The sequence below is a fragment of the Nicotiana sylvestris genome, chromosome 12 (genome assembly GCF_000393655.2).
Source record: "Nicotiana sylvestris chromosome 12, ASM39365v2, whole genome shotgun sequence".
Taxonomy (NCBI): Eukaryota; Viridiplantae; Streptophyta; class Magnoliopsida; order Solanales; family Solanaceae; genus Nicotiana; species Nicotiana sylvestris.
The window spans coordinates 92,647,703-92,668,689 of NC_091068.1; the positions used below are offsets into that span (position 1 = coordinate 92,647,703).

The 20,987-nt window shown below is 38.4% G+C and overlaps 1 protein-coding gene across 1 annotated transcript; it reads left to right on the forward strand.

Moving 5' to 3' along the window:
• Positions 1-6,427: 6,427 nt before the first annotated feature.
• Positions 6,428-8,112, forward strand: LOC138883378 (uncharacterized). Its single transcript, XM_070164060.1, has 5 exons — positions 6,428-6,596; positions 6,874-7,004; positions 7,057-7,242; positions 7,363-7,614; positions 7,678-8,112. The coding sequence occupies exons 1-5, from the start codon at positions 6,428-6,430 to the stop codon at positions 8,110-8,112; spliced, it is 1,173 nt and encodes a 390-aa protein (XP_070020161.1).
• Positions 8,113-20,987: the final 12,875 nt, after the last annotated feature.

Consider the following 20,987-nt stretch of genomic DNA (forward strand, 5'->3'; position numbering starts at 1 on the left):
TTAGTTCTCCAAACAAATGCACAGAACGTGGTGATGTCCGCTTGGGTTTAGGGAAATCCAGTGGACTTTGGACAAGGCTTATCTTAAAGAGTCATTATGCGGACAACATAACTGACTCGTCTAGGCTGACCATGATGCATGCACAGTTAGAGTAAGGTTTCTATGGGGTTTTAGACTAGTACCCTTGAGCGGACAACTTAAGGGGGAAAGGTACGGAACCGTCGACTACACTATTGATCGACTGATTTTACCGCAAATACGCCTTTTTCGGATTCAGGGGTGATAATATTGGAAGAGCGCAACCACTCATTATAAGCGTTACTATGGTATTTTATTTGTCACGAGTGGAATATGATGTTGAGCATGATTATGCAACAATTAAAGCAAGTTGTCACGTATTTGCACGTTAGGAAAGCAGTAAATATTACAGTTTTTTCATAATTTAAAGCGGTAATAAAGGAAAGTAATAAAGGAAAGAAACAAAAGACAAGTCAGTTTTGTAGTTGAGAAGGGGAATTGAATACTTAAAGGTATTAAACAAATAAAGGCATATAAAGAAAATGTCAAGCCACAATAATAGTCTGAAATAGTAAAAGCCTAAAAGATCCCCAGTGGAGTCGCCATGCTGTCGCGCCCCCATTTTCTCACGAAATCAGCTTTAGAACATTTGGGAGGACAACTCGTTCCCATTTTGGGAACTTGGGTTTGAATCAAAGAGTCGCCACCTAATGATTAAGGTGCATTAGGACACCAAGAAGGTTTAATTATCCCAAGGGGTTGAAATTATCCTAAGGGGAAGGTGTTAGGCATCCCTCAGGATCTACTAATGTGGTTCCCAGCCAGACTATTATTGTGAATTTAGGTGCAAATAACATGTAGGCAAATAAAACTTCAAATAAGAGGGGATTTTCACATAATGATTACAAACAAAATTGGAGAGAATTAAAAGGAAGTTGATTTTCTTAAAAGACATAGTTTGAAATCTTTAGAAGAAACAAAGAAACAAAGGGAAAATGGGGGGGTCCTAGGTTTATTAATAATATGGATCACCCCACACAACATCCGGTAATCACTCCTAAGTGAGGGGCTACACGAGACGTTATCGCGTGGTCATCATATCCATATCTACCCTTTCCCACCCTGTTAAGGTATTAAAGCGCGGAATGGTCTCATTTACTTATTGCATGCTATTACCCATCCCAATCCTATCAGTCCCAAAGGCATTTAGGACTACTAATCCTAAGGGGGAGGGATATTAGGCTTATTTGTAGTTTCAAAGGCAAAATTCAAAGGCGACATACAAAAAACATGTATAGCAAGTTCGGGGAAAGCACATAACAAGTAAAAGGCTCAGATATACCTCCTTAAACAAAGAAAGCACATAATTAGCATGACTTTCACATACTGTTTATGGTCTGATTAAGAACTTAACGATTGAGGTAGACTGATTTATTACATAATTCAAATGAGAAGCCCGAATCAGACCTGCCTTCTGGTTGTAGATAATAGCATAGATTCAGTTTATAACTTCACCCTAAGGCTTGCGTAAGTGTTGGACAAGGATCCTATAGGCATGGTATCTACTAAATTCAGAGAGCAATAATAATATACTGAATACATACTAGTTAAAAAGGTTGTCAGATGATTAAAGAAAGCAAGTTGTTTTTACGAAGGTCATGAGTTCTGCAAATGATGATCCTTGTTATTACTGGTTCAGCTTTAGACGTGAATGAAGCGATTCAGATTCGATTAATAATTCCTATAGACATGATTTCTACACGTAGTTGGTCAGAAGCCTTATAGACATGGTAAAAGCGCAGAAACCTTATAAGCATGATATCTAGGTGCTGAGGACGGGTTTTAACCTCTAAGCATGGTATCTAACTGGCAGAATTTGTTTTAAGACATGAACATGATATCTATTTGCAGTTGATTGTTTAAGACCTATGAACATGATTTATAGATGAAAATGGATATACAAGATTCAGAAGGACCTATAGGCATATTTTCTATATGCATATTTAGTATTCAGAATGACTTATAGGCATGATTTCTATATGAGAGTTGCAGAATTTAGAATGACCTATAGGCATGGTATCTACCCTTTGCATGCATAGTTACCCGCCCTTTTCACTAGCCATCTCCAAGAGTTTATTACAAATTATTAAACCCAGAATAAAGTAAAATACATCAGAAAAAATGTAAATAAAAGTACAACCAAAGGAGAGCCTGATTAAGACTTCATATCTGAAATATGAGGTAAACCAACTCTATAAGATCAAGATCCAAAGCCTTTTTACCATTGGAGTGTGTCGAAGATCCCTAAGAGCCTCAAAAAGGACTCCGGGCAATGCTCACACCCAAATGTATTATCAGATTAGGACAAGTGCAGTGTGGAAGGGCCAGCCCTCAAGTATCCAAGTTCAGAGGGAGCTCAAAGGGTCCCAAGGCAAGGCTCACAAGAGAGGGGCAGAACTTAAAGACTACGAGAGTGTGCAAGTGCAGAAACAGAATTTTAAAAGGGGGAAAGGAGAGGGAAAGAGCTACAGATAAGTACACATAAGGGGTTCAGGGGGAATAGGGAAATTGAAAGAGGAAAGGGTAGGTTGTGGGTATGCCCAGCAATGGAGAATGCCAGCATACCCATAATCCTGTTAGAACACACAATTTAGAGGCTAGGATCCCAAGGGATCAAATTTAATTCATGGACAATAATTTGCATATTGTCATGCCTTAAACCATAGCTCAAACACATAGGGGGCAGGGGTTTGGGATTCAGAATAGAACAGGCAGAAAGAAATTAGCATGCTAAAGTAAGTGTTGAACTACACAGAAACAGTGAGTGGACATAGATACGAAAGCAGTAAATAAACACTTTGTTATGGTGCTAAAGCTTAAATCAGGACATACCAATTTCAAAGAAACAAATAGAGAAAGTAGTAGGTCTTGTAAACAGGCCATTGTGCAGACAAAAAAAGAGAATACTATTGTGTGTAAGTGTATGTTCAGAAAGACTATGAGTGATGGGTGTGCTAATGAAAGAGTCGTGTATTTATAGTGTGAAAAATAGGCAGAAATAAGGTAAGAAAACAATTAAGGAACTGGATGTCAATTAAGAATCAATCAACACAAGACTTCCTTTAATTAAGGAATTCGGACTCAAAAGGTAAAACTATTTAAGGAAAGAAATCAAATAAACATCTTGTGCAAAGTAGGCAATTAGGGGTAAATACATAAAAGTTTATTTTAGGGGCAGAGCTTTGAAATACACGGTTGCATAAATAAGGTAAGAGAAATCAATAAGTAGCCAGTAAATCAAGGATCAGAGATTTTGTAATCACTGGTCCATGAATGAACCAAGTCAGAAAAGCTGAGAAAAGTTTTTAACTTAAGTCGAGTAACAGGGCAGTCAGCAAACAAGGAAAGAAATCAATAAAACTTATACAAAAGGAAGTCTGAAATTAAACAAAAATTGAAAGCCCTTTTAGAGGGAAGTTCAGCACATATAAAGAGCACACAAGTATCAGGCATGCGAAAAGGGGTCAAGTAAAATGTCTTATAGAGTTTAGCAAAAGTCAGAATCATATGAAGAAACAAAATTGAAACAATGATTTTGAAACTTAATGAAGCAGTAAATGAAACAACTCCAGGAACTAAAATAGGTCCAAAAGATTAGGGTTTTTGAAATCAGGCAAGTTCAGAGATGAAGCACAAGCAAATCACATAGCCAATGGTCTCTAAACTTAGATGAACCCCCAAATTCTATGATTTTTACCATCAATCAAGTGCAGAGGTGAGAGGACAAGCAATAAAGGAAAAGATATTAATCGAAACAGGTTTAGAGGTCTCAGAAAGGAACTGAGACCCTTAACATGCTCCTTCAGTAGTAGAAACTCATGAGAAGCATAGTAAAAGAACAACATGCGAGACACAGTAAAAGAAACATAGTAGAAGAAGCTAATGAGAAACATAGTAGAAGAAACTGATTAAGAACATAGTTGCAGAAACTTAAAAACACAGTAGAGGAATCAGATAAGAACATGGTAGCAGAAACTTAACGATAACACAGTAGAAGAAACATTGTAGAAGAAACATAGTAGAAGAAGCACACAAAAGAAAAAGAAAAATCAGGTAAATATCTAAAAATGCTAGATCGGAAAATAAAGGCTTTGAAAGCATAACTTTTGAAAGAAATATCATAAAATCGTTCAAAATCTTAGGGAAAATATGGATTTGGAACAGATCTACAGAGATCAGAAGAACCTCAAAAGCTAGGGTTTCAGAGAAACCCAAACGGTAAGAAAGGCTTGGATCTAAGCAGGAGGAGTCGAGGCCAGGCTCGAAACAGACAGAGCAAGGCCGGAGATGGCCGTGAAACTTGAATCAACAAGGGTCTGGACCCATCTCTTCGTGGTCAAGTCATGAAACTTCAGTAACCAAGCGTGAGGAGCCATAGAAGGCTGGTGGGTGGTGAAACCACCATGGATTCAGGCCAGGAGGTGGCCATGAAATATGGATGGAATTCATCGGAGAGGAGGGGAAGGGGGAAGGTTCTAGAGAGAACCAGAGATAGAGAGATATAGAGAGAGTCGGTTGAGTGAAGAATCAGAGGGGTCTTGGGGGTCGTTTGGTTTAATTTGGTAAGGACGGATCTATATCGTTGATCAAAAATGATCAATAGCCAGGATTTAGTCCGGGTTGGTTCGGGTAGATTTAGGATTGTGCTTGGGTTGGTTTAATTTGGGTTGGGTACATGCCAAATGTGGCTATAAGTTAAATAGCCCATTTTCCCCATTTAATTTATAAAAAAATAAACAAATTTCTAAAAATAAATTAAAAGCACTAAAATGACTTATAAAATATAAATATCAATTTAAAAATACAGAATCCATTTTATAAACATGAGACGGATTTAAACATAAAAATGGCTAATATTGCAATTATGCAATTTTATCCTTAAAAAACCAAATAAATTTGTAAAAAAAATGTGTGAAAAATGTCTTAGCTATATTTTAATATAAACATAAGAATCCAATAAATAAATCACCAAAATGATAATTTGGGGATAATTATTGGGTTTTTCTTAATAAAATAAGGCAGTAAATTGATTTGAAAATCTTTGAAAAATTAAGAAAAAATAATGTAACATTGGGATATACTTATATATGCATATACATGCTATTTTAAAAGGTGTTTTGCATATAAAAAATACAGGAAAAATTGGGTAGCAACACAAAACTGACATGGGTGTGAAGATCAAGGAAGAAATCACAAAGCAGTTGGACTCAAAGGTCATTCGAGTCACGTGATACTCCACTTGGTTAGCTAATGTTGTGTCAGTGCCAAAGAAGGACAGCAAGACCATGGTGGGCGTTGATTACCAGGATCTCAACAAAGCAAGTCCAAAGGATAATTTTCCATTGCCAAATATCCACATTCTGATTGACAACTGTGCCAAGCATGAGATCGGGTCATTTGTGGATTGCTATGCAGGATACCACCAGATTTTGATGGATGAGGAGGATGCAGAAAAGATAGCATTCATCACACCATGGGGAACTTATTGCTACCGGGTAATGCCATTTGGTTTGAAAAATGTTGGGGCAACTTACATGAGGGCAATGACTACTATGTTCCATGACATGATACAAAAGGAGATTGAGGTCTATGTAGATGATGTGATCATAAAGTCAAAGTAACAGTCCTACTATAACGGAGATTTGAGGATGTTTTTTCAAAGGCTCCGCACGTACAATCTTAAGCTTAACCCTTCCAAGTGTGCATTTGGTGTTCCATCTGGAAAACTGTTGAGATTCATAGTCAATCGGCGAGGCATCGAGTTGGATCCATCAAAAATCAAGGCCATCTAGGAGCTACCACCACCAAGGAATAAGACTGAGGTGATGAGTCTGCTCGGGCGATTGAACTACATCAGCAGGTTTATTGCTCAATTGACGACAACCTGTGAGCCCATCTTTAAGTTGCTGAAAAAAGATGTTGCGGTCAAATGGACTAATGAGTGCCAGGAGGCATTTGATAAGATCAAGGGATATTGTCTATCCCACCTACGCTGGTCCCACCGGAGCCAGGGAGACCTTTGATTCTCTATTTGACGGTCTTAGATAAGTCATTCGGTTATGTGTTGGGTTAACATGACATCACTAGCAGGAACGAACAAGCCATCTATTATCTCAGCAAGAAGTTTACATCCTATGAGGTTAAGTATACCCCCCTTGAAAGGACATGTTGCACCCTGACTTGGGTGTCTCAAAATTTAAAACATTATCTGTCGTCCTACACTACTTACCTCATTTCTTGCCTGGATCCTTTAAAGTATATCTTTCAGAAGCCTATGCCCACAGGAAGACTTGGAAAGTGGTAGATTTTTCTCACAGAGTTTGACATCGTCTATGTGACTTGAACCGTGATGAAGGCCCAAGCATTGGCTGATCATTTGGCCGAGAACCCGGTGGATGAAGAGTATGAACCATTGAGAACTTATTTTCCTGATGAAGAAGTAATACATATTAACAAGGTCGAGCAGGATGAAAAGCTAGGTTGGAAACTTTTCTTTGATGGAGCATCTAACATGAAAGGTATCAGAATAAGGGTTGTGATCATTTCTAAAACAGGGCATCACTACCCTATTACGGCCCAGCTTCATTTCTATTGTACCAACAACAAGGCTGAGTACGAGGCACTAATTTTGGGATTGTGGTTAGCTGTAGATACGGGAGTTCAGGAAGTTTTGGTTTTGGGAGATTCAGATCTTTTAGTGCACCAGATTCAGGGAGAATGGGAGACTCGGGATTTAAAGCTCATACCGTATCAACAATGTTTTGCATGATCTTTGTCAACGGTTCCGATCAATAGAATTCAGGCATATTCCAAGGATCCATAATGAGGTTGCTGATGCCTTGTCTACCTTGGCGTCAATGTTGCACTATCCGGACAAAGCTTATATTGACCATCTACATATCAAGTTTGGGATCAGCATGCCTACTGTAATGTGGTTGAGGAAGAACTTGATGGTGAACCATGGTTCCATGATATCAGGGAATACATCAAGATGGGGTATATCCATTACAGGCCACAAGTGATCAAAAGAGGACAATTCGACATTTGGCTAGTGGATTTTTCTTGAGCAGGGCGATTTTGTACAAGAGAACTCCAAATCTTGGACTGTTGAGATACATAGATACTAAACAAGCTACGACTATTATGGCCAAAGTGCATTCCGGAGTTTGTGGGCCGCATATGAGTGGGTATGTTCTGGCAAAGAAAACTCTTCGAGTAGTGTATTATTGGCTCACCATGGAACGAGATTGCATCAGCTTTGTGCGCAAGTGTCATCAATGCTAGGTACAGGGAGACTTGATTCATTCTCCGCCATCTGAGTTGCATACAATGTCCGCACCATGGCCTTTTGTTGCTTGGGGCATGGATGTCATTGGACCAATTCAACCAACGGCATCAAATGGGCACAAGTTCATTCTAGTGGCCATCGATTATTTCACTAAGTGGGTTGAAGCTCTGACACTCAAATCTGTGACCAAGAAGGCAGTGGTTGATTTTGTTCATTCAAACATCATTTGTTGGTTCGGAATTCCAAAGGTAACCATCACGGATAACAGTGTTATTCTTAACAATTATTTGATGTAAGAAGTATGTCAACAGTTCAAGATTACGTATCAAAATTCCACTCCGTATTTCCCCAAGGCAAATGGAGCGGTTGAGGCGGCCAACAAGAACATAAAGAAGATACTTCGAAAGATGTTGCAAGGTTCTATGCAATGGCATGAAAAGTTGCCTTTTGCTTTGCTGGGTTATGGCAATACTGTTCGCACTTCAGTAGGTGCAACTCCTTATTTGTTGGTATATGGTACTGAAGCAGTGATACTCGCAGAAGTCGAAATTCCATCCCTTTGGATTGTTGCTGAAGCCAAAATTGATGATGATGAGTGGGTCAAAACCCGATTGGAGCATTTAAGTCTGATTGATGAGAAAAGATTGGCAGCAGTGTGTCATGGTCAATTGTGTCAAAAGAGAATGCAAGAGCATACAATAAGAAGGCACGTCCCCAGAAATTTGAAGTGGGTCAGCAAGTATTAAAACGCATCCTTCCACATCAGGCTGATGCTAAAGGCAAGTTTGTCCCAAATTGGTAGGGGTCGTTCATTGTAACAAAAGTGTTGTCCAATGGTGCTTTGCATTTAACAGATATAAAAGAAAAATATGTAGATTTGGCTATCAATTCTAATGCAGTCAAAAGATATTATGTATGATTTCTTTGGTTTGTCTAATCGTGTTGCTTGTACTTGGCATGTTTTGAAGATTGGAATGACGAAGGCATTTTATTCTGTTATCTGAACACTTTATCCTTTGTCACCCCTTTTGAGCCTTATTTATTTTCTTTTATACCCCTCTTTTTGAATCAGGGGAAAAAGTTTAGAAGCACAGATATAGAAGATAAATAAAGAAGAGAAAAGAGTAAAAAGAGGAGAAAAAGAAAAAAAAAAGTGAAAAAAGTAAATAAAGCAAAGAAAGATAAGAAAAGAAAAAAAGAGAAGAAATGAAAAAAAAGAAAAAGAAAAAGAAAAAGAAAAAGAGAAAAGTAACAAAAACAAAGCAATTCCTATGGCATGAACTACGTTCGACCTGATTCCTTTCGAGGATACGTAGGCAGCCTCACAGTTCGGTCCCATCAAAATAAAATTCAAAAGTCCCCAGTCAAAGAAACTGGGGCAGAAGTTGCAGTTTTGCAAAAGATCTGATTCCAGAAGTTATAATTTTGAATCCATTCGAGTTGTTTTGAGCCTCTACGGTATCCTTTATTTCTAACCCAATCCAAAAGCCTACATTGCGGTCCAAAGAAAGACCTTCCGATCAATCTTTGAGGAATGCCAAGTCAGGCGAGGTAAAGGTATGAGTCATTAGAGGCAACACTTCGTTCTACACAAGGAAAATGAATAAATGAGAGAGTCCTATTAGTGAAAACCGTCACGGGCACCGCAGGGTGATGGAAAGGTGAGAGAAATTAAAATGAGAGAGTCTTATTGGTGAAAACATTCACGGCACCATAAGGCGGCGGTGAGTTGAGAGATGAACAAATTAGAGAGGTTTATTGGTAAAAACTCTTCAGGGCGCCACAAGCCGAACAAGGCTAGGCTGATTAATCCGAAATGCATGTCACGATCATTGATACCACCAGCCTCGCTCAGATAAGTCTCTTTTCCTCTTTCTTCCTCAAACAATCATCTTGTTTCAAATTTTCTTCTTTATTCCTAACTTTTTAAGTCATTGTATTTCATTTTCTTTTGGGTTTATTTCACTAAGGCTTTTCCAATGATAGCCTTGTTAAGCAAGTAATGAAGGATTTCAAAGTTTATTACCAACTTCCAAATTGCACAAAGCAAAGTGCAGCCAAAGCATATCAGAAATAGCATGATGCAAAATGAGAAATAATATGTTAGTGGAAGTTCGAGTGGTCAAGTGGTTTCATGAGTTTTGGGGAAAATACATATGAGCAACCTGGAAAGACAGAAATGTGAAACAGCCGGTTGAGTCTAAGGGCACTCGGGTCAGTCGGGTTCCTGTGGTTGAGGGTTAGTTAGAAGGTCAAATAATTCTTGGCTAGTCGGAGGCAGCTAACCAGAACAAAGCATGGCAGTGGAAAGACCACTTTCAGCAAGAATGCCGCAAAATAACCACCACACTTTCAAACTAATAAAATTTTCTTTGATTGAAACAAAGGCAGGAAATTCCATTTTTTTCGGAGAAACCCTCCGCAAGGAAAGCATGTGCCAGACAAGTTCGGTCGTAAATTTTTAGGACCCTCCTGGATAATGGGATTTAATTTTAAAAGTTCTCAGGACTCTCCTGGATAATGGGACCTAGTTAAATTTCAAGACCTTCATAGAAAACAAGTTTTAGCGTAAGTTCTACCTTTAGAAAATATAATTTAGCTTTAAAGTTGTCACTCTTATGATGAGATTTAATTTAAGTTTTCAGGGCCCTCCTGGATAATGGGATTTAACTTTTAAATTCTTAGAGCTCTTCGTAGATAACAAGATTTGATTAACACTCACAGATGTTCCCACTACCAAACTGGGGTAGAAAAGTTTCTTTTGTTTTGTCTGTTTTGTTGTAATGGCAGGCGCCCACCTGGAGAACAAGGGAATACAATTTGAGTTTTTTGGCAATCAGGCGCCCACCTAGAGAACAAGGGAATATAGTTCAATTTTTGGCAATCAGGCGCCCACTTGGAGAACAAGAGAATATAGTTCTAGTTTTGGTAATCAGGTGCCCACCTGGAGAACAAGGGAATACAGTTCAAGCTTTGGTAATAAGGCGCCCACCGTGAGAACAAGGGGATACGGTTCAAGTTTTGGTAATCATGCACCAACTTGGAGAACAGGGGAATACAGTTCAAGTTTTGGTAATCAGGCGCCCACCTGGAGAACAAAGGAATACAGTTCAAGTTTTGGTAATCAGGCGCCCACCTGGAGAACAAGGAAATACAGTTCTAGTTTTGGTAATGAGGCGCCCACCTGGAGAATAAGAGAATACAGTTCAAATTTTGGTAATCAGGTGCCCACCTAGAGAACAAGGGAATACAATTTAAGTTTTGGTAATCGGGCGTCCACCTGGAGAACAAGGGAATGCAGTTCAGGTTTTGGTAATCAAGCGCCCACCAGGAGAACAAGGGAATACTATTCGAGTTTTGGCAATCAGGCGCCCACCTGGAGAACAAGGGAATACAGTTCTAGGGTCGGTAATCAGGCACCCACCTGGAGAACAAGGGAATACAGTTCAAGTTTTGGCAATCAGGCGCCCACCTGGAGAACAAGGGAATACAGTTCGAGTTTGGTAATCAGGCGCCCATCTGGAAAACAAGGGAATACAGTTCAAGTTTTTGGCAATCAGGCACCCACCTGAAGAACAAGGGAATAAAGTTCAAGGGTCGGCAATCAGGCACCCACCTGAAAAATAAGAGAACTCGTTTCAGAATTCGATTCGAGTTAGCAACAATAGAAATTCACCTCGAGAGTGCAGGTCAACAGTTCAAGATGCACAACAGAACTGTAGAAGCGGCAAGATCAAGTTTGAAGACGTATAGATAGGATTCTTGTAATTCCTAGATCATAGTGTAGCCTAGCTTCTTTTTATTTTGTCTCGGTGTAATAAGGGGTTCAGCAAGTAGTGGCAGCAACAACAGTGAAATCACAGTTTCTCGGTAGTCGCAGCTACCAAACTTCCCGAACTACACTGACCTGATTCCTTTATAGCCAAGGATATGTAGGCAACCTCGGAAGCAAGGTTCGGTCAGATCTTTCAAAAAATGCTTCCCACAAAGTATTCAAACGGGAAAAAATCACTCTTATCCGCTCACTTTATCTTTGCCCGAAAACTCTTCGTGTTTCCGAGCAAAGAGGGGCAGCTATGAGCACGTGATTTTTGCCCTATGTGAAATACTCCTACAAATTGAAAAAATAAATTTTTCCCAATTATTTGCAATTTTATAGGATTTTTGTAGGAATTTGTGTTAATTGTTTGCATTTTTTGTGCATGTTTACTATTATTAAAATCATAAAAAAAATACAAAAATGCCATGTATTGCATTTAGATCTTTATTTTTATATTTTTAGGATTAATTAGTTAATTAATTGCTTTATTAAAAATGGAAATCACAAAAATGGCTCATTTTTACATTCTCAGTTTTAATCTTGGATTATTAATTTTTCTCTTTTAATTTAGGATCAACTAATTTTTTTTATAAATATTACAGTTAGATAATTGGGTCAATTTTGCAATTTAAATTAATTTAGGAGTTTAACTTAGGTTTTTAATTAATTAGATAAAAAGAAAAAAAGAGGGAAAAAGGAATTTGAGAAAACAAAAGGGTTGTTTTAATTTTACTGGGCCAAAATGCTGATGCCATTTTTACCCTAAACCCACCCACAATTTCCTCCGATCCAGGCCCAAATCGAAATACCCGGTCCAGCCCCGCCCTACACCAAAATGACATTGTTTCTTTGGCCATTAAATCTCATCTGTTGATTTCTTTTAATTGAACGGATGAGAACTAACCTCCCATTTGATATAAGACTGTCCTAACAGTCCCCCACCCCCCACCCCCATTTCGAACTCCCCTATTCCGTCTTCACCCCAAACCTTAGCTAACCTAGCCTCCCCCAAATTCCCAAACCCCACCTGTTGGCGGCAATGCCTTAAAACGATCCAAACCATCAGCACACAATCACCACCCACTCGTGTTTCCTAATCCATAACGACTTTGCCCAAAATCCTCACCCATTTGTCCCAATTTCAAATCTGATCCCCGAAATTGAAAACCCTAATTTGTCCCATTTTCGAAGCTTTAAACGGGGTTTAAGGTTAGATTTGAGTTGGAATTTATGCCAATCGATTGTTCTTAATGAGAACAATCGATTAGCATCAATTTTGGCTCATTTCAAGGCTCACCGGATTCCATGCAAAGTCAAAATGACCGGCCAAACCTTGTCAAGCATTGTCGTTCGTCGATTTCTTTCTTTTCTCTAACTTCCTGCCAAAATAGTATCCATATTCTTTCCCTCTCTTTGTTGTGTCTATTTTTGTTCATTTCACTATAGTTAGTTAGTTTTCCTGTCAACTAGTTTAATCTTTTAAAATAGGTTGTTTAGGTTAATTTCATGTTAGGATTAATACTGCTTTTTTTTCTTCTTCTTTATTTCTGTTTGATTTCCCGGTTTGGCCGGATTTATTTGGGTTAGTCATTTGTTTTGAATTAATGTTTAACTTATTAAAGTGTTTTGTTTGAATGGTTCATTTGTTGTTCAGATTTCTCTTTTTTTGTTTTTATCCATTTTCTTTTCGTCTTCTTCTTTTCTTTTTGATTATGTATCCAGTTAGCTTTTAGATCATAATCTAGTTTGATTTCGTTAAATTCTCATCTTGTTATGTTTGGGGCTATATCTTGGTTTTATGATCATCTCTGGCCTAGGCAAAAGAAGCCCATTCATATGGGCTTGAGTCCATGATTGACTCAGTTTGGGGAGTAAATACCAGACTGTCAGGGGTTACTTTGGGAATTTGGGTTCAGACAATCTTTTCAGTTGAGAAGGAAGCTTCTAGAAATAAGGGAAGGCTTGCATGCCAAGAAAATAGGGGTTCAGATATTTTTCTTTAAGCGACTTGGGGGGTAAAATAAAAAAAGGGGGAGGACCTAAAGGTGAATTAAAAAAATCAAGCTCTGCTGCCCTAAAACCCCTCTATAAGAGTCTCATTTCCCTGAATTCTAGGAGAGAGATCAGAACGTCAAAAAAAAATTGAAAAACGGCAGAAAATCTTCTTTCTACTATAGTGTTTGAGCTGGATTTTTCTTTCTTTGAAAAACAAAGTTTGGAAGTGGTATTTTCTGGGAATTTTCTAGACTTCTAAGCTAAAATGAGGCTGGATTTTGAGGTTGTTTAAGTTCATTTCCATTGATGTTCCTTGCTGCTGAACCTGTTACTGCTTTGCTCCCAATAGCTTACTTCAAACACATTTTTTTGGTTTTTGTTTTGATGTATCCAGGTACTCTTCTCAACCCTTTAAATGGTCAGAGAAATTGGGGAGCATGTCTCTATGGCTGTAATGATTTTGGTTATTTAAATGTTTAAGGCTTCATGTAGATGTAATATAGGACTGAATACTTTCTAATATTGGATCTTCAATTATTTGTGTATAGACTGTTTCTGCCAGAATTTTGTTCAAGTATTATGCACTTAGGGATTCCAGATATTTACTTTTTAGTTGTGTGTATGAAAACCTTGATTTTAAAGCATGTACAGACCCTGGACAGGATTAGTCGTTTCAATATGTAATAACCCGACCGGTTGTTTTGAGCTTTTTGCACTTTGATCGCTAGTTGTTGGGCTTGACTTGCCCCATGTGATGTATTATGACTTATGTAAATCGTTGGTTTTGGTTTTCAGGGAAATCGAAATGAATTTGGAAGAACAGTTCTCAGTTTGTAGCTTGAAATTGGAAAGGTTTGACTAAGATTTGACTTGCTCGTATATGATCTCGGATCGGAATTTTTATGATTTGGCTAGCTCCTCTGGGTGATTTGGGACTTAGGAGCATGACCGGTATGCATTTTGGAAGTCCGTGGAAGGTTTAAGCTTGAATTGGCGAAATTAAGATTTCGGCATTTTCCGGTTGACAGATAAGATTTTCATATAGAGGTCAGAATGAAACTCCGAGAGTTGCAGTAGCTTCGTGGTGTTGTTTGGGATGTGTGTGTATGATTTTAGGTCATTCGGGCGTGGTTTGTTTGGGTTTTTGATCAAAAACATATTTCGGAAGATTTTGGAAACTTAGGCTTGAATCTGATGTGATTTGGTAGATTTGATGTCGTTTGAGGTGTTTTGATGATTGGAACAAGTTTGAATAAGATATTGGGTCATTTTTGTGCTTTTGGTTGAGGTCCCGGGGGCCTCTGGTTGATTTCGGATGGTTAGCGGGGAAATTGGAATTTGTGTTGCAGCTTCAGATTTGCTACTTTTGGTATTTCCACATTTGCAGTTTGTGGACCGCAGATGCGGGTGTTTCATCGCAGAAGCAAAAATGGGTCAGGTGAGTTGGACCGCAGAAGCGGCTAAAGTGATCGCATTTGTGGAAGCGCAGATGCGGAAGAGGTTCGAAGATGCGGCTTAGGCCGGTTTAATGAACTCCGCAGAAGCGGATGCGTTGACCGCATATGCAGTATCGCAAAAGCGAGTTTTGGACCGCAGATGCAGTTATGTCTGGGCAGAATGTATATATGTCTTCCTTCGCGATTTTTGAAGGGTTTAACCATTTTTGCACTTGGAATTGGGAGCTTTGGGCGATTTTGAAGAGAGGAATCAAAGAGACTTCGTTGAGGTAAGAATTTTAGTCATCACATAATTGAAAACGTCCATCATGGAATTTCATCACATTACGACTTGTAAGTGGCATTCAACTCAATCCCATAAATATCACTCACAAACAAGCCACCGGCCTCACTCAGTCATCAATCTCTCTAGTCTCTCTGGCTCACAATGTTATGAAAATCAACCCAAAAATGATGATATGATGTATCAATAAATAGCAATAGAGACTGAGATATGATATGCGAATGAATGAGTATGACTGAGTATGTAATTGTAATTTAAGCAAATAACTCCACAGTAGATATGACCTCAGTGGGTCACAACAGAATAAGCATATAGCCTAAACTTGATTTCTAACATTGATCACAGCTCAATTACTCTAACACATAGAAATATCATGGATAAAAATAAGATTAGGTAATTACACAGTATAACAGAAACAACCGAGTCATAATTCACACGGTGCATACCCACACGCCAGTCACAAGCATGTGCATCACCTCAACACCAAACACATATCATGTATATTCAGGGGTTCATACCCTCAGCATCAATTTTAGAAGTGTTACTTACCTTGAACAAGCCGAATCTAATACCTAGCATACCAAACGATTCTCCAAAAATACCATTTCCCGCGCCCCAACCTCCGAACGGCTCAAAACTATCCAAAAGCAACTCAAGAACATCATATAATGCCAATGAAAACAAACCCAATCGATAAAGGTCGAATCTTTAATGAAAAGTCCAAAGTTAACCAAAAAATCAAACCCAGGGCTCTCACCTCGGAACCCAACAAAACTCAACAAATCCAACAATGCATTCAATTATGAGTCCAACCATACTAGTTTTACTCAAATCCGCCTCCGAATCAATAGTCAAAACTCAAAAATTCACTCTATGAAACTTTGGACAAAACCCCCCAATTTTCTATTTAGAATTCACAATCCAATTACAAAAACAAAGATAGATTCATGAAACATAACCAACATCGAGTAAAGTAACACTTGCACCAATCCATAAGGTGAAAATTTCTTCAAATATCGTCTCAATCCAAGCTCCATAGCTCCAAATATGCAAAAAATAGCTGAATCCCCCGAAATTAGAGTACTTATAATCATTGGGTGAATCAACGAATCGCGATCACCAAAATACCATCGTGATCGCGAAGAAGAAAAAGCATTGCCCCATAAGTACTATATGCAATCGAGGAACAACCTTCGTGATCCCGAAGAACAACCTACATTGCCTCTGCACTACGTGATCACGAATTAAATCATGAAAATGCAAAGCACACAGGCGCCCACACTTCGCGAATGCGTCCCCTTATCTGCAATCGCGATGAAGAAGCTTCCAACTTCCATCTCTCATGTCAGCTCTATGTGAACACGATATCTCTTATGCGAACGCAAAGCCCAATCTCCAGCAAACTACGCGAACGCGGACAATTACTCTTGATCGCAAAGAAGAAATACTCAGCTCCAAATTTTTCCTCTACGCGATCGCACCTCAAACTTCACGATTGTCAAGAACACTTGGTTCACCCGACATTAGCAGGAACCCGCGATGCAATTATGAAGAAATCAAAACAACGAATCACACCTCAAATCGAACTTAATGAACTTTGAATCTTTCAACTTGCAAAACGTATGTCAAAACATATCAAATCAACCCGGAATGAGCTCAAATTTTGCACACAAGTCCCAAATGACAGAACAAAGCTATAAAAATTCCCAGAACCACAATCCGAATCTGATATCATCAAAGTTAACTACCGTTCAAACTTATGAACTTTTCAAACCTTCAAACTTTCAACTTTTGCTAATTAGCGCAGAAACCTTCTAGAAATATCCAATGCAAATCTGGGAATACACCCGAGTCTAAGATCACCATCCAAACCTAACGGAACAATCAAAACTCTAATCCGAGGTCAAATACTCAAAATTTAAACTTGGTCAACTCTTCTAACTCTAAAGCTTCAGTCATGAAATTCATTCTTTCAAATCAATTCCAAATAACCTGAAACCCAAAACCGACGATTCACACAAGGCATAATGCATCATATGATGCTGCCCAAGTATTCAATTAGCTGAATGAAATGCAAATGATCAAAACAAATGGGTGGGTCGTTACACAAAAAAAGCAAAAGGAAACCACAAGATTAAAAAAAACTTAGCCAAAACAGATGAGGAAGAAGAACTTACCAGAAAATCCGAAACAACAACACAGAGAGTGAGAAATGAAACTAAGCCTTTGTTCACAAAAGTGCTCTATAAAGGCAAAAGATCACTTGATAAGTAAAGTGACGTGGGTGTTGCTATAATTGTACATGTTACAGTGTCTTGGAAAGTTAAGACTCGAATTTACTATAATACCTACATTTTAAGTTAAATTAACAAGTCATACCCCTCATCATCCAACTGAGGTTTCACTTATTATATAGTTATAATATAATATACACTCCATACAGCTTTTTTCGGGACACTAATTTGTGGTAGGGCAATATATTCAGAAAAAAATATCAAATTTGACTAAAATTGGATTGAGTTTGATAAAAGATGGAGCCGATTTGAGAAATTCTAGCATCTTAGGGTCCTGAGGTGCTTCTAACAAAGGAGCCTTAGGAGTATCACGGATAAGCTTTGGACCTTTTTTCACGACTCAAATCTCCCTCAGTAAGATGTCATAACGACACCTAGTCTCTATGACTAGGTAAGCCTAATATTTGCGGGATTTCCCCAAGACCCAGAACATCATAAGTCACAAGCTTCTAAGAATTTATCTAACTGTTTCTATAAATCAATAACTAGAACAAATAAAGGAGGAATAACATCAAAAGGGATAGAGGGGGGACTCCGAGGTCTGCGGATGCAGGTAGATATACCTTGAAGTCTCCGGAGAAGCAGCAAGTACACAACTAATAGCGGGGCTAGTAGGAGGTACCTGGATCTGCACACGAAAACATGTGCAGAAGATTAGCATGAGTACACCACAATAGTACCCAGTAAGTGCCAAGCCTAACCTCAATCGAGTAATGACGAGGTCAGATCAGGGCCCTACTGGTATATAATAATTTAAATAAGGCAGAATAAAAATATCGCAGTGTAATAAAAGAATGAAATTTAAAAAAAAAGGAAATCACCGAAGAATAACAGTACAGTACACAGGGATAAAACAGTATGGGATCTCCCAAGATACTGTCTTGTAGTCCTAAAAGTAAATATGCAGGGGGATCTCCCGAAATACCGTCTTGTAGTCCCAAAAGTAAATATATAGGGGGGTCTCCCAGGATATTGTCCCGTATTCCAAAGTAAATGTACAGGAGCATCTCCCGGAATACCGTCTCGTAGTTCCAAAGTATGCAGGGGGGTCTACTGGAATACTGTTCCGTAGTTGTCGCGCCCCCTTTTTCCTTGCGGAGTCCGTGTTTCGACATTTTATTTGGGACAACTCATTTCCATTTGGGAATTGAGTATTGAATTTGAAGAGTCGCCACCTAAAGGATTTAAGGTGCATTAGGGCACCTAAAGCAAATAACTCATAAACTAGTTTGCATTACAAGATATTAGATAAGGGCTCGAAATAACCTTGAGGGGAAGGTGTTAGGCACCTCTCAAGATCCACAACGGTGAGTCTCAGCCAAACTCGAATTAGTTGAATTAGTCTTATAAGCAAATAAAACAATTTAGACAAATAGATATTACGTTTAAAATAAGGAGTAAAGGGGTCCTAGGTTTTTTAGCCTATAGGATCACTTCTGTGCAATACTTGGTAATCGTCCCCAAGTTGGGGTGCTACACATAGCATTTGCGCACAAGTCATCATATCCTTTACTACCCAATTACCCTCCCCTTAGTGGTTATATAAGCAATTCTAATTAAACATACTTCGTACGTGCACTACCCGTCCCTTACTTATGGTCCTGGAAGTGTTTAGGACTTCTAGTTAAGGTGGATCTAGACTCTCCTATAATGCTTAAAAGGAAAAAATCTAAGCGACAAGCAAAACAAATAATACTGTCAGATAGGAGGAACAGTTAAAGGCTCACATTTACCTCCACAAGTAAGCAGGCAATTTCACGTCTAAAACAACAGTATCTCAGACACTTTTTAAAAATTCCTATAGCAAGATATCTAGGTGAGCACAAAGCAAAACATATGCAGTTTTTATATTAAAAAGAGGTAGAAAATACTTAATTAGTTTGCCTACTGATTTTAGGACTTGCTGAATCTGGGCAGTTCACAAACAGTTAAACAAAGCACAGTTTTATAATTTCAAAATTTTAGTCGCCCTACAGGCTTGCCTAGGCGTGGATCAGAGATGTCCTATGAACATGATATCTAATCATTAATCGGAACCGCAACAAACCAGTAGACAATTTTATGTGGGCAGTTTGGCTCATTAGGTCCTATAGGCATGCTGTTTAGGTGCTGAAAATAATCACAAATGTTACAGAACTAATTTTATATATAAGTCTGATTTCTAGGTGTTGGGATTGCTTTTATACTTATTTCCTATAGGCGTGATTGCAACTGAAGAAATTGATTTTATACGATTTGACTGCAGGTATGATATCAATTCCTAGAACATGGTTTCTAATGCACATATGAGAATTTATGAACATGATTGTTAAGGTTGAATTAACAACAACCTAGAGACAGGATTTCTAGCGCGGATGTGAATATGCATAAATAAAACTTAGAGCAAGTAACATAATGAACCTATAAGCATGTTTTCTAATGCACACAACAACCTACAGGCATGGTTTGTAATGCAGGTAGATAATCATAACAGTCATAAGAGAAGGATTTCTACCTGATTTCCCCACAAAACATATATAAAAGTCCCTCCCATTTTACTAATGTCCCCAATATCAGTTTTACGAGAATTATTATTACAGACCCAAAATGAATGAACGACTTACAAAAATGAGACTGTTAAACTATAGGGAGCCTGAATAAGCCCAAACAATAAACCTGAAAAGCCTGGACTTCAACCAAGTATGAACATGCCAATATTCTCATAGTGCACCCAATGGTATCCTGGTGTGTCAAAGTTCCCAAGGGCCTCAAGGACCCCAGGCAATACTCACACCAGAAAACCTTTAAAAAGAAACCTTTTTGTGAGTGAGTTTTGCAGAGCCAGCCCTAGTGTGTCAAAGTTCAGAGGAGTCTCATGGACTCCTACGCAATGCTCACACTGGAGGGGCAGGACCCAGGTGTTCTAAGAGTAGGAGTTGAAAATAGGAGAGAGTTTTTTAAGAAAATAGTTTTGGAATTTTCAGGAGGTAAGGAGCAAACAGAGTCATTTCAACATTTGAGATTCAAACAAAGATTCCATAAATCAAACAGTAGGCAGAAACAGGATCACCTCAAACAAAGTTTCAACTTAGTTTACTTGTTGTTACTAGGTGGGTATATGGACAGGCATTAAACAGAGACATGGCATGGTGGGATCAAATTACCAATCAGACAGTTATATACAAAGGGGTAGCAGGGATTAAGAGCATGGAAATTATTAGTCTGCTAAGGAGTGAACACTTAAAACAAGACAAGAAACATGCCAGTTGAGAAACATTTAGACAGGGATCTAATTTACACATAAGCAAACATGTAAACATGCTTAAAGTAGGAAACGCATAGGTTTGATTAAACATAAGTAGACATGCTGATTACAAGGAAACACATAGGTTAAACAAAAGTAGACATGCTGATTACAAGGAAACACATAGGTTTAACTGAATAGTAGTAGTGGAGGCATACCAGTAAAGAGATAGCAATACAAGAGTGAAGCAAACAGGGTGCAAAGATCTAGCTTTGGCTTCCAGCCGGCTAGACAGTGCAACAAACAAAGAGTAGAAGGTTGTGATGGAGGATGAGAGCAAGAACTTTGTGTGTCTTTCTATGTCTGTGTGCGTGTGTGTTAAAGAAAAGGAGGGAGGCTTATATAGTATTGAGTAGAGTAGAGTAAATAAGGTAAAACAGTTTAAAAGTTTGCAAATAAGGCAAAGAAAACTATTAGTCAATCAATTAGGCATGACAAGGCCAATCAATAGGAAAATATTATGGGATTATATCTAAAAATAACTCGGAA

What these genes read in the sequence shown, in the direction of transcription:
- LOC138883378 (XM_070164060.1), top strand. Translation starts at nt 6,428, where the DNA reads ATGAAGGCCCAAGCATTGGCTGATCATTTGGCCGAGAACCCGGTGGAT. An exon ending in TTGGGATCAGCATGCCTACT is followed by an intron (nt 7,005 to 7,056) that starts GTAATGTGGTTG and finishes CCATGATATCAG; the next exon opens with GGAATACATCAAGATGGGGT. An exon ending in TGGCCAAAGTGCATTCCGGA is followed by an intron (nt 7,243 to 7,362) that starts GTTTGTGGGCCG and finishes CATCAATGCTAG; the next exon opens with GTACAGGGAGACTTGATTCA.